The 12,989-nt window shown below is 45.1% G+C and overlaps 1 protein-coding gene across 1 annotated transcript in view; it reads right to left on the minus strand.

Annotated features, from left to right (window-relative positions):
- ZDHHC3 (zinc finger, DHHC-type containing 3) overlaps positions 1-11,271 on the minus strand; it is a 32,008-nt gene extending 20,737 nt beyond the window's left edge. Inside the window, exon 1 of the mRNA XM_006868783.1 lies at positions 10,942-11,271. Within this exon, the coding sequence (XP_006868845.1) occupies positions 10,942-11,244 (303 nt within the window). The 5' untranslated portion in view covers positions 11,245-11,271. The remainder of the gene's footprint in view (positions 1-10,941) is intronic.
- Positions 11,272-12,989: the final 1,718 nt, after the last annotated feature.

The raw sequence follows: 12,989 nt of genomic DNA on the forward strand, positions 1-12,989 counted from the left end.
TCTTTATGTCCTTTCAGCTGTCAGAAATGCTTCATTAACAATTTTTAAAAGATAAAATTTGGTCTGCAAAATGCCCTGATATAGTAGAAAACCTTAAGACAAAAATTTAAAAGCAAAGAAACTTTGGTGGGCAAGGACAACAATGGGGTATGTATAACATCATTCAGAATATAGCTCTTGGCATTAAATATGACATAAAAGTGCATAAGCTAGTGACATAGGAAATGTCTATGACAGACTATCAAAGGAGAAGTAGGTTTCCAAACAGTATGCAGAATATGACCCCATTTTGGAAGAGAGATGCAGACATGAATAGCAAAAAAGACAAAGATACATACAAAAGTATTAATGGTCTCGCATGTGGTAGGATCACAGGTGAACTTTATTTTATTAACTGTATTTCTTAAGGTTCTGTTTTGACTACATGGCTTTTATAATAAGGAAAAAATTCATTAAAAACAAAAAATAAACTTCAGAAAGGTACTATACCAAGGTAACAATATTATCAACTTCTCTGAAGTGTGTGACCAGAATATTATTAGAATCTCACTGAGACAGCCCAGGGCCTGGGTCTCAAGTTCTCACAAAGGCAAGTAGAGCCCAGACCACCAAGTATGAGGGAATTTCTAAAGGGGCATGGGAAGGGCACTGGCCTGGGCATATGAGAGGGTTGCACAGAAATTTTTTTAATGCAAAAAGTAACTGAGTAGGGACAACTGTGTGACCTTTTTTGAATTCTGAAGCCACAAAATGACACTGGAAGCCACTACTGTCACATGTGCAGGGCAAAAAGAATAAAGGGACACCATTTTCCTTCGGAGATGAGTGAGGAGGCGGATTTCTTCTAAATAAAAGCCCAGGTATTTGGCTTTATGTTTTTCAGATCTATATATAAAAAAAAAATCCCAGGTATCAGAATTTGCAGGCTGCAAGAGGAAATCACCTTCCTACCCCCACCTTGTGGTAAAGGGCAGTTAGAATTCTCATTTCTTATGTTTCATTGCCTGTCACTTCAGACTAGGATTAGAAACATCATTTAACATCACAAATCTGCCAGAAGGCTCAAGCCCATCCAGGCAATATCCCTCCTGCCCAGCCCGCTAAGCCTAAGCTTGGAGTCTACCCAGCTGGGTCAGTCCCCACCCAGACTAGGAGTCTGTGGCACACGTACTGTCCTCGGGCTCCCTGGGCTCATCACTCCCACAGATTCTAGAGTACCATGGTATTAGGTGGGAGGAAGGGCTTTGGTTCTGCACATCTCCAGACAGGTGGCAGGGAGTGGGAAGCCCTGCTGAGACATCTCTGCCAGCCACCATACTTGCTGAGAGACACGTGCTCTGCCCCAACTCCTCACACACAGCTCACAGGAGTCTCGAAGCATTCCCATTACTGAAGCCCAGCAAATCAAAACAGACGGATCCCACCCAACACCACCCCCCCTTATTTCCTAAGTAATACGTGCTCAGGATAGGATATAAGAAAAGAAAATACAGTGGACAAAATGAAAAAGAGAATCCCATCCTATGATTCTATCGCCCAAAGCAGTGCCTACTAACAGTTTAGCATATTCTCCTGTAGTCTTTTCTCTTTGCACACAGTAAGTTGAAGACACTTTGAAACCCACTGCCATCATGATTCTGGCTCAGAGTAACCTTATATAGGGTTTCTCTGGTAGTCTTCACAAGAACAGACAACCTCATCTTTCTCCCTCAGAGTAGCTGGTGGGTTTGAACTGTTGATCTTGTGGTTAGCAGTCTAACACCTAACCCACAGTGCCTCCAGGGATCCTTCAAAACAATCTATGTTGTTGACTCATAACAACATTGCATAGGGATTCCGAGGAGTGGCTGGTGGGTTTGAACCACTGACCTTTGAACCCTACAGAGCCACACCCAGAGGTCCATAAAAATGCTCAGATGCTTCCAAAATATATATTAGGCCCTGTAGTAGAATCTATTTCCATCTGGTTGAAAAGAAGTAGGTAGAGGCTGTTCAAAGTTTTTCTGCTCAGGGAGTGTCAGGATTCTCTCCAACGAGCTCTACAGAGTTTTTAGTGGGGAGAGAATGTGGTGTGTGTGTGTATTAGAAGGGGGTGATGTAGCTCCATTCCCCTCAGTGACTAGCCCTAGCCTCAACACCGAAATATTTCCTTTTCTATTTTTCGGAGAAAAGGATGGTCACTGGGATAAAAACCCTTCATTTCTTCATCTCCCTGCTACCTTCTCTGTCCCAGGTCTTGCCAGTACCCACCATCTTGTCCCTTGAGCAGATTCTTCTCTCCGTTCCCTTCACAGGTGAGCTCCTTCTAATCATGTCACCTTCCACCTCTACTTCACCGCTCATTCCCTCACTGGCACCTGCCCCTATACACCAGGGACTTGCTCTCTCTGGAACTCCCTGCTGCCTCGGTGGGGCTGTGTTTCTTCCAGCTACCTTATGATTGATTTCTCTGGACACTAGTATTACTCAGTGTTCCACCTCGCTTTCTTACCTGTTCATTCTGCACCCTCTACCATCCTTTCTATAAACGACCACTGTCCGTATTACCAACCCAGTAAGTACGCTCCCAACCTGACCTCCTTGGAACTGCAAATCTCTCTCCCTGGTTGTCCAAGAAGCATTAAAACAACATAGAACCAAACTCCCAAAAGTCAAAACTGAATCCATGACTTTCTCCTCAACCAGTTCAGTCTATTCTCCTTTCCCTGGTCCATGGCACATCCAGGGCAGAAGTCTATAAGCCATCCTAAGTCTAATCCTCTGTTCATACCCCCATCCACTGTACCTGGCACCTCCCTACCCTGTGAACCCACCCAAATCCACGCAAGGGATGCCTCTTTTGCAGTTCTTCCAGATGGCCCACCATCAAAGCAGAACCCATGGTTGGCATTTGTGCTCCAACAGTCTGTATTTATAATATAACAGAGCTTTGCATCAGCTCTTCCCAGTCAGTCAAGGTCAAGAAAGTGACACCACCGGGACAGATGCAAATTTGTAAAATGGTGTACTGGAACAAAAACTGCACGTTAACACTCTGCTAGAAACTCAATCCCCCTCTTAGAAAACAAGGGCAGTGTCTGAACTATATAGCAACCAAGTCTCTTGACTGACAGAGGTGAAAACTGCCCTGCTCAAAGATCGTACCTGACCTCGTAGCTTTGAATGTGTGTCATGCTCCACAGTCCTGGCAATATTCCAAACTTCCGCATCAGGCTACTGAAAGGGCTCACTCACTATGCCTCTCCTATTTCAGGGTTTCAATCTGCAATTTTTCCTGTTCCAATTTTGCTGTGCTGGCTATGACAGAACCAGTAGGAAGTCCTGATTTTAACACATACCATTTAATTACACATGGATCTCTCTGCATGCCTACAATTCCTTGAATACAGAGACATATTTCAACTTGTAACCAAAGAAACTGCCCAAGGCCTGACATGGTGCATGTATTCAATAAACCCAAGCTGAATAATAATGGCCACACAGAGAAATGTATGAGGACTTACCATATGCCAGGCACAGTTCTAAACGTTTTATATGTATTTACCCAATTAATTCTGAGATGGAGACTTTGATATTCCTCATTGTATAGATGAGGTAGCTGAAGTGGTGAAGTTAAACAACTTTCCAAGGCCGCAGAACTAGTAAGTTACACTAAGAGCCTAGAATCTATGCCTCTCTCAGGAGACAAACTACATTTATCAGGTAGTTCTATTAAGTGCTTGGAAGAGGTGTTTTTTCATTATCCTGACACCTAGTGTCATTTTACTGCTAACAAGTGTATCACCACACTGACATTAGGATGGAAATAGACCCCAGGAGACGTACTTCAACAAGTACATAAGATAATACAACAATGTTCAAAGGATACTACAGAAAGCAGTACAGACAGGCTCTTAAGAAACATTGCTGTCCACTTTGAGTAACAAGGACAAAAACTTGTTAAAACTGTTTCTGGAGCCATGTACAGTGAGCCATGTGGACACCTACTGGTCTAGGCAGACCCCCTTTTGGCTCTGCTAGGAACACTGGTGACTAGCTTTCAGGTGCAGGCCTTATGAACTGGCCACAGGCCTGCTTCATGATGTCACCTGTCTCCTCCACAGATAAGAAGTAGATGATCTATGAATTGGTCACCTTCCTCTCTCTGGAGCCAGAAAGATTTGTCCGCTGATATTTGTAAGTTGCTCAGTAGCAGGTTTGAGATGTTGTCCAGCATGCAAGAGACTTTAGCTCACTACTCAAATGAACTCTGAGGCAAGCCTCTGACCCGACCTAGGAAAGCAATACCTTTGGGCAAGATGGGTGAGGCTCTTCCCTGGACGCCTGGCCCAGCACTGTGATATGAGCTGCAGGAGGACAGGCCCCACATCATGCTGCCACACTGCTTCTCTCCACAGAGTGGGTACTACTCAATACCAACTGCCCAAAGTGAACTCTACTAGTCCTACCGATGAGTTCTGGCAGCTGAAACTAAAGGCGGTGCCTGGAGTGGTCAAGTGAGGTCTGTTTAGAGCAGGGGTGGGGAACCTTTTCTCTGCCAAAATTTTTAATGTCATTCATGGGTCATACAAAATTATCTACTTAAAAATTAGCCTACTATATTTGGTCAAACACTTAATTAACTCACCTCAAATGTGATGGCAAAGTAGCTCTGGTAGCGTAGTGGTAACGAGTCAGGCTGTTAACTTTAAGGTCAGCAGTTTGAAACTACCAGCTATTCTGCGGGAGAAAGATGAGGATTTCTGCTCCCGTAAAGATTTGTAACCGCAAAGGTTTATAATAGGGTTGCTATGAGTCGTAATCAACTCCAGGGCAAAGCACCACCACCACTAATGTTATGGCTGAAACTGTAGTTGCCTTGGCAGGGCTAGATCAAATGACAGCCCCATCCCTAGTTTAGAGTGAGATGTCCAGAGGGTGAGATTACAAGTGAGTTTGCAACAGAGGTATGCAGGCTTTTCTTAACAATGTGATTAAATGGAATTTTTTTACATTCTTCCTTGTCTCAAACCTCAGATGAAATCATTTACAATGACGATAACAGACAATTAGGGTCAAGGAAAGGAAGGGCAAAAATATACTGAACATAAGGGCTTACACAATTAAGCAAATGCTTGGCTTTGCGCTTCCTGGCAGCTAGGGCAAAAGGAAGCAAGCTCTATCACTCACCTCTTAGCATCCATCCTATGGGAGACAGACACCATCCCAGATATAATAAAAAGGGAATTCTTTACATGATTATTTTACAAAATGAGGCACTAAAATGACTGGACATGAAGTGAAGGCTGGAGAGGAGATAGGCAGGAGGGACACCTAGAAAAGGACTTCTAAGTCCATGCTGTCTTCCAGAAGCTGTGTCCCCAGGACAGTGGGGCCAGCCACTCAACCTCTAAGCATCTGGAGGGTTCCAGGAACACAGAACACTCCTCTGATGACATTACAACCCCTCAGAGTGGCAAGGATAGGGCATCTGGGACTAAGCACCAGTCAGACCTGCTGCCTGTCTTCAGGTCAACCCACTGCCATGCCTGCCATGCCTGTCCACCTGTCTTTCCCCCTCTTTCTATAGATTTACCCTGTATGTTATTTTTGAAATGGAAGTTTCACCTCCAGAGGCTGATATACACTTTCACAAGTCATTTCCTTCTTCTGTTTTAGGTGCTTTGGGCTAGGCATTGGGCTGCTAATTCCAAGGTTGGTGGTTCAAACCCACCAGCCATTATGTGGGAGAAAGATGAGGCAGGCTGTTTGATCCCGTAAAGATTTAGAGTCTCTGAAACACAGGATAGGGTTGCTACGAGTTGAAATCAACTCAATGACAGTAGGTGCGTGTGACTGGCTTGAGTGCCACAAGGACCCATTTATTGCTTCTTTGAGTAAGTAAGTGACTGATAAATGGCCCAAAAAAAGCTGTGGTGGCTTTAACTGTTCTGGTGTTACATTTGTGACAAGAATTTTAAAGCTGGATGTAGTAAAATAACTATTTGGAGTAACAATAAGAGGTTTTCTGTGTTTTTTTTTTTTAACTAGTAAGGCTAACAAAATAAGCTATAGCGTGTATACTACTTATAATCTTGTGGTTTTTGTTGTTAAGTGCCGTTGAGTCAGTCCCGACTCATAGAGATCCTGTATAGGGTTTCCAAGGAGCAGCTGCTTGGTGGTTTTAATAGCCAACCTTGTGGTTTACAGTCCAGTGCTGACCCTACAGTGCCACACCTGCTGACAAAAACAATGTGCAACATGAATTCTTGAGATATAAACATCATAATCCCATTAGGGAACTCTTTAAAACCCTTTCAGGGGATCTTTTTTAGAAACAGACTCTCCTTGCAGTATTAATACTCACCAGAAACCAATAATGTGGAATCAATTGTGACTCACAACAACTCTGGAGGACAGAGTAGAACTGCCCCTTGGATTTTCAGAGACTGTAAATCTGTACAGAGAGAGCAGACTGCCACATCTTTCTGTCACAGAGCAGCTGGTAGGCTCACATAATTTGACTTTTTGGTTAGCACTTGAGTGTTTAACCACAGTGCCACCAGGAATCCTTGCCATGTTAAAATCCTGGAATTGGGCCTGCCTCAGGGCCTCCCTCCTCCAAAGCTTCACTTCTGTTTTATACTCTGGGTTTTGCATAAAATGCCATATTCTGGGAATAGGGAGAGGCAGGCAATGGCATGGAGAGTCCTTGGGAAGCCAGCAGACCCAGAGATGGGCACATCTGTAGGATACAGTATGAGGCATTCTCCTTACTAGTAGTAGGTATGTGACAGTTTCTTTAATTTCTGCCCATTTCTTTAGAGACGCCAGCAGAACATGCCTGCGAAAAGTGGACTCATGTTCGGGATATAGTAGTCTGTGACTTTCTCCCATTTGGGATTGAAACTGTGCTCTCCAGCATCCAACTGCAGGGGGCCAATGAAGGAGGTCCCTCAAGAGACCCCATACTTCAGTGTGGGGCATCCAAGAAAACACTGCACAAGGGCAGCAGGAATACCGTGCAGGGGGCTCCTCCCTCACCCTGGTTACACAGGCCTTCTATAAGCCAGTGACTGCATCCTCCACTCTCCACCCTGATCCCCCTGCCGCTAAGCTTTGACTCCTCACTGCCCGCCTTGCAGCTCTGCTTGTGTGTCATGGAGACTGGCCAGAATAGGCTTCTCCTTCATATCTGTAGCCATATCCCCTCACCCCACACACCGAGACTTTCCCACTCAATAAACTGCACAACCAACTCCCCAATTGCTTGGGGCAAGACTCTAAAGGCATTCTATCTGCATTCATCTCCATTCTGTAGGTGCTCAGAACAGCTGGCTGAACAGGAGTCATCTGGGAGCTTTAACGCATCCAATAGCTAGAAACTGCCCCAGACCAGTTACAGTAGACTCTCTAGGGGTGGGGTTTGAGCAGCAGTACTTCTGAAAAGCTTCCAGGGGATTCTACTTGAGAACTCAGGGCCTAAAACATCTCCAAGTCCAATGGCTTCTGTCCAGCCTCACTGCTTCCCCCTTGGTTGAAATATACTGCAATAGCTCTCCTCTCCCTGCTTCTACACACCCACTCCAGGCCCCTATAACTTAATCCATCAATCCATTCTCTTTTTAAAGCCAGATTACATCAGGCCTTTCTGGCAGCATTTGTGGTACTGTAAATTATTTAATATGACTTTTCTAGCTATAGTCTTTGTAACTTCCACCAAATGGCTGGATGAGACTAAGTAAACAGGGTATATGAGACTCTAAGGCAGAGAATGGTTGGTTTGGCCATACCACTAGGTGTAAAAATGATCCATCTCAGAAGCAGGAATGGGGGAATCTTGCCACCTTCAGGAAAGAAGACCTAGAGCAGAGTACGTCCTTCAGAGGCCGAGATTCCTGCATGAAGAAGTGGTAGTAACAGACATGGCAGCAAAGGCAGGGATGCAGAGAGCACGAGACACAGCAGTGGTCTTCCCAGCCCACTGAAGTAGTAAAGCTGAGCACCTTGGGGCAGGAGGTGGGCTTGCAAAGCAGTGTGCCCTTTCAGCATTTATTAGCAGCATTAAAGGAACTTTATAACACTTGCTCAAGCAGAAGCCAAGAAGCCATGTGGCTAGGAGGCCAACCATGAGAGAGACGTGTGCCTGCAGGCCTGGCTGAGAAGAGGCACTGCTGACTGGAAGGACTCAATTTTGATCCACAATTGTATACCCTGTTAGCTTCCCTAATAAACCCCATAATCATGAGTATTGTCCTTGAGTTCTGTGTGGCTTTTGCAATGGATTATTGAACCCAGCAGAGAAGCTGAAAGTCCTTTGGGAAGGACAGTTGGTGTTAGAAATGGAAAAGAAGGTTACAGGGTGGAGGCATGTCTGTCTGACCTCTGTCTCATAGGAATCAGCCATGGGCTGGTGATTCTCCTCTTCTCCCTTGTGAAGTCAGGAGGTCTGATGCCACCGCCATGCTGTTCTTAAAGTTTCACACTGTATTCAGCATAAAGACCAAAGTCTTCACGGGGCCTCGAGGCTCCCATGATTTACTTCTGCAGTTGTTGCTAACTCTTCTAGCACTCCTAACTCACTGTGCTTTGACCACACTGGTTTTAGTCCTGTGTCTCCAAAATCATGTTCCATCTCTGGGCCTCTGTACCTGCTCTCCTTTGCTTCAAAGCGCTCCATGTGCCTGGCTTGCTGTTTATTGTCATACAGGCCTCAGCTCAAATGGTGACACCTTAGAGAGGCCTTTTCAGGCCACCATAATCTAAAATCCTTCCCCCCTCCCTTTCCTGTGCCATTCCAGAAATGTCATATCACATCACCATGTTTTATGGTCTTTAAAGCAGTTACACTTTCTGACATTAGCTGCTTGGTAAGTCTTCGCTATGGACCTTGTGCCACTAGAACCGGAACTGCCAGAGGGCAGGAATTTCCACGTGTCTTGCTCACAGTTGTATCCACTGCCCAGAAGGGAACCTCCACCTAGCAGGTGCTCAATAAACATAGCCACACATTTCATTCCATCCATCAGTGTACCTAGGGCTCCTTCTCATTCCTGCCAGAAGGATCCTTATAAATTGACATAGAATCATCTCATTTTGGGGCTAAAACCCTCAAGAGATCCAGACTGTCCTCAGTATCTGACTCCACCCTACTTCTTTGGTATTCCATTCACCAATAAAACAAACCAACAAGCCAAACCCATTGCTGACAAGTTGATTCTGACTCATAGTGATCCTACTGGACAGAGCAGGACTGCCCAGAGGGTTTCCAAAGCTGTAATTTTACAGAAGCAGACTACCTCATCTTTCTTTGCCACTTGCTGGTGGGTTCAAATTGCCAACCTTTCACAGCATCTGAGCTCTGTGCCACCAAGGACTCTCATTCACATCTCACCACACTCCCATCTCATCCCATTTTCCTCCTACATTCCTACATCCCAGGTTCCTTAGAGGAGCCACACTCCCACAGGCCTCTGCAGCTTCACGTTCCCTCTGATGCTGCTGTCTTCCTGCTTCACTGCCCTCCACCTCCCTGCTAACTGGACCCATTCTGTCCAGACTGGCTGGGGGATCCAGCAGTGTACCAGCACAGCAGCCCCCTTGCTCTCCCACAGCAACCTGTGCTTCTTTTGCCACCGCCTTCATCTCACAGCTGTCTTTCACACTTAGTCTCACCTGTCTTTTCTTCAAAGAGGTACCCAGAGGGCAGGCATAATGTTTAGGACTCAGTAGAAAACAAATTGCCCCTATGTCCCTAAGTAGCAAAGGTCCCATAAAAACTTCTGAATCAAGCCCTAGTTTGTTTTCAGCATGACCAACTTGAAGTTGCTGGGAAAACTCTTTATAAACTTGTGTCTCAGAGCACCTACGATTACAACTGTGTACTTCATTTCCTTCAGGTGATGGGTGTCCAATAACTCCATAAGGGGTGCTGATATTGGGCCAAGAGGCCTCTGCCTATCAGTGTGTGGGTTCCTTCCTGTGGCACGTGCATAAGAAGTGCAGTTAGGACCAGTAGCTGACAGGTAATTGAGCTGGGAAAGCTGTCTTCCCTTGGGATGGATTAAAAATCCAACACCTGAACCAGCAGCAGGAAACAGAGCCCTCTGAGAAGGTAGAACTGTCAGAGGACCTCAGTATCCTTCCTACATGCTCCCTCGGACTCACAGAAATTAAACTGGATGGGCCAGTGCCATTAGCAGTGCTGGCTTGCTTTCCCTTGTTTAATTTAAACACACATGTCCCATGTACTGAAATAATTAGACCACAGGAAATCTTTATCAAATAATGTACTATCTTACTTTCCTATAATGAGCACAGATAAGGATTTAATACCATGGTGCACATTCAATAGTCACTTGTACCATGTGGAATATTTAGCTAAGTCATCAGGTGGGACACCACTACTTTACCCACAGATAGCACTGAGAGGCACTTGTTGCAGCCTGAACAGGCATGTCTAGTTTTTCAGGAAAAGGTGAGCCTCACCCAAACAAAGTGTATGCCATTTCTGTGCAAGTTTCTGCAACTGGATATGGCTTTAATTTCAAATGTACCTAGTGCCAGCCAGTCCTATCCTTACTGAGACGGTTCATCCTGATCCAAATGACCCACTCTCCTAGCATGCTTTCTGCTCTCATCATATGACCTGTCTCTATGATTACCAGACTCTGCTCTGTCTTTCTAACTAGAGGCTAAGTTTCCCTGAGACCAAACCATAGTAGCTTCAATGTACATATGTATCATTCAACCAAGGTTGTGATATGAATGCTGCCCCCTCTTCCCAAGTCTGAATTCCCCAGAATTCTGAACTCGTGGGCCTGTGAATTCATCACTTTCCCATGCCAGTCCTGGCCCTCCTGTTCTCCACATTCCCAAGGGCCAAGGGGAGCATGCAGGCTGTGGCCATGCAGGAGCCAGAGGAGAGTGTGGGCTGGTCAAAACAAGCCCAGACATACTCACGGGGTCCGTCAGCATGGCCCGGCAATGGGAGGCCAGGGCCAAGAAGGCCAGTAGGTTGAACACAATTCCGTTGATGATGCTGTAGACATAGTCTCGGGATGGAATCAGCATGACAAAGAGGACCACAAACTCCGCGTAGAGGACCAGAAACCAGGTGACAATGGCACAGGCGATGCCACAGCCATCACGGATAAACCACATGGTTCCTGCAGGACCAGGGTGGGGAGGTGGAACGCACTTCTCCGGCTGCAGGTATTCTGGTTTCCGCTCAATGTCTCGAAAGTGATGGGCAGGGATAAGCATCGTAAGTTATTCTGTCCATACTGGCATCTGAAAGAGAGAAGAAAGAACCCAAACACTTGGTGGTGTCTTGTTTATCAAGGAAACTTTCAAAGTGAGCCCAAGCACCAGTGTGGGAACCCCTGCAGAAAATCTGTCTAGACATCTTGTGTTGTTAAGTACTGTCGAGTCAGTTCTGATTTATAGCAACCCTGTATAGGGTTTCTGAGCAGCGGCTGGTAAGCGTGAAACACTGACCTTGTGATTCAAATCTACATTGCAGTCCAGCGCATTAACCCGCAGAGCCACACCTAGACCTCTTGTTCACTGAAAATGTTGAGTTCTCATCCCAGTTACCGAGTTAATTTAACCTTTGTGAGAATGGCCACTTGCTTGTAGCTTTCACATGACAATGAAAAGGGCCACTTGCCCATAGCCTACACATGACAATGAAATGGAGCAAGGAAAAGGATAAAAGTCTTCCCAAGTACAGTTAGAGCAACAACAGCAGACACAGAATGACAAGACAGAAGCAAGACTAAAATGCAGGTCTCCTTGTGTTAGGGATATATGGGTAGAGTACCTCAATAGCTGTGTTTAAATTTTAAATTGAGAGAAAGAGAGAACCAAGTCTTCTAGGAGACTCTTTTCAGCAGTAACACCAATGCCTCTACAACATGGACAAACCTAGGAGACTGATGTTGAGGCTGCTTAGAGCTAACAGGGTTCAGTAGGAGGAAAACAGTGGTCACATAGGACTAGTTAAGCTGTAGCCACTCTCTCTGGCTGCACATTGTTGTTGCTGTTAAATGCCATCAAGTCAGTTCTGACTCATAGTGACTCTGTATAGGGTTTCCAAGGAGCAGCTGGTGAGTTTGAACTACCAACCTTGCGGTTCAAACCAACCTTGTGGTTTAGTGCTTTATCCCACAGCGCCACATCAGACTGCACATTAGTTACCAGAATGGGGACAGTCTTGAAACAAGTCAGTTCTTCTTCTTCTTCTTAAAGTTCTATTGGCCAGAATGGCTTATTTTCCAGGCTTAAAACGGTCTTTAATTTTTGCTCTTCTTGCAGGTGACAGGGTAGGTAATTTTGGATAATGAACCCAAAGACATTTCTCTACCACCTGGCTGGGGGACTTTGTGAGCCTTTGTTTACACATTCCAGTCCTGGATACCTCCTCACAGGGTTAGTTTGAGGGTAGAGGAAGTTAGTGGAAATGCTTGTAATTGATGAACGATGGAGACTGTAATCCCCTGTACACATCACAGACTGTGCACTTATTCTCTCTTGCCTTTAGAATCAAGCGCTAAGCAATGTGCCCTTTTCTTCCTAACAGCTGCAGCTTGAGACTCTGGAGACAAAAATGAAGTAGCTATGAATCAATAACTAAAGTCTATTGTTCACAGAATGTGCTGCAAGCCACAGCAAGCATGGATTTCTCTCTTCTAATTCTTTATCTTAAACTCTATGGCCTGTTGAATCACCAACTAGTTTTCTCAATTAGAAACTGATTGCTCAAGTTCATTACCAGATGCAGGTGCCACAAACAGTAACCTAAAGCACAGGCAAGTAACATTAGGATTTTTCCAAAGTCAAGTCATTCCATAGCAAGAGAAATCACTCCAAAGTAAAACTGGTCATGTGTGTTTTTACAAAGACTTCAGCTTTGAAGGAAAGAGCTAGCTTTTCAATGGTCATGTTGGGTTATTCTTACCTTTTTCAGTCCTACTGCTCCCGACTCCCCCAAAAGAAAAAGTATATGG

This window comes from Chrysochloris asiatica, unplaced genomic scaffold (assembly GCF_000296735.1).
Source record: "Chrysochloris asiatica unplaced genomic scaffold, ChrAsi1.0 scaffold00124, whole genome shotgun sequence".
Classification (NCBI taxonomy): Eukaryota; Metazoa; Chordata; class Mammalia; order Afrosoricida; family Chrysochloridae; genus Chrysochloris; species Chrysochloris asiatica.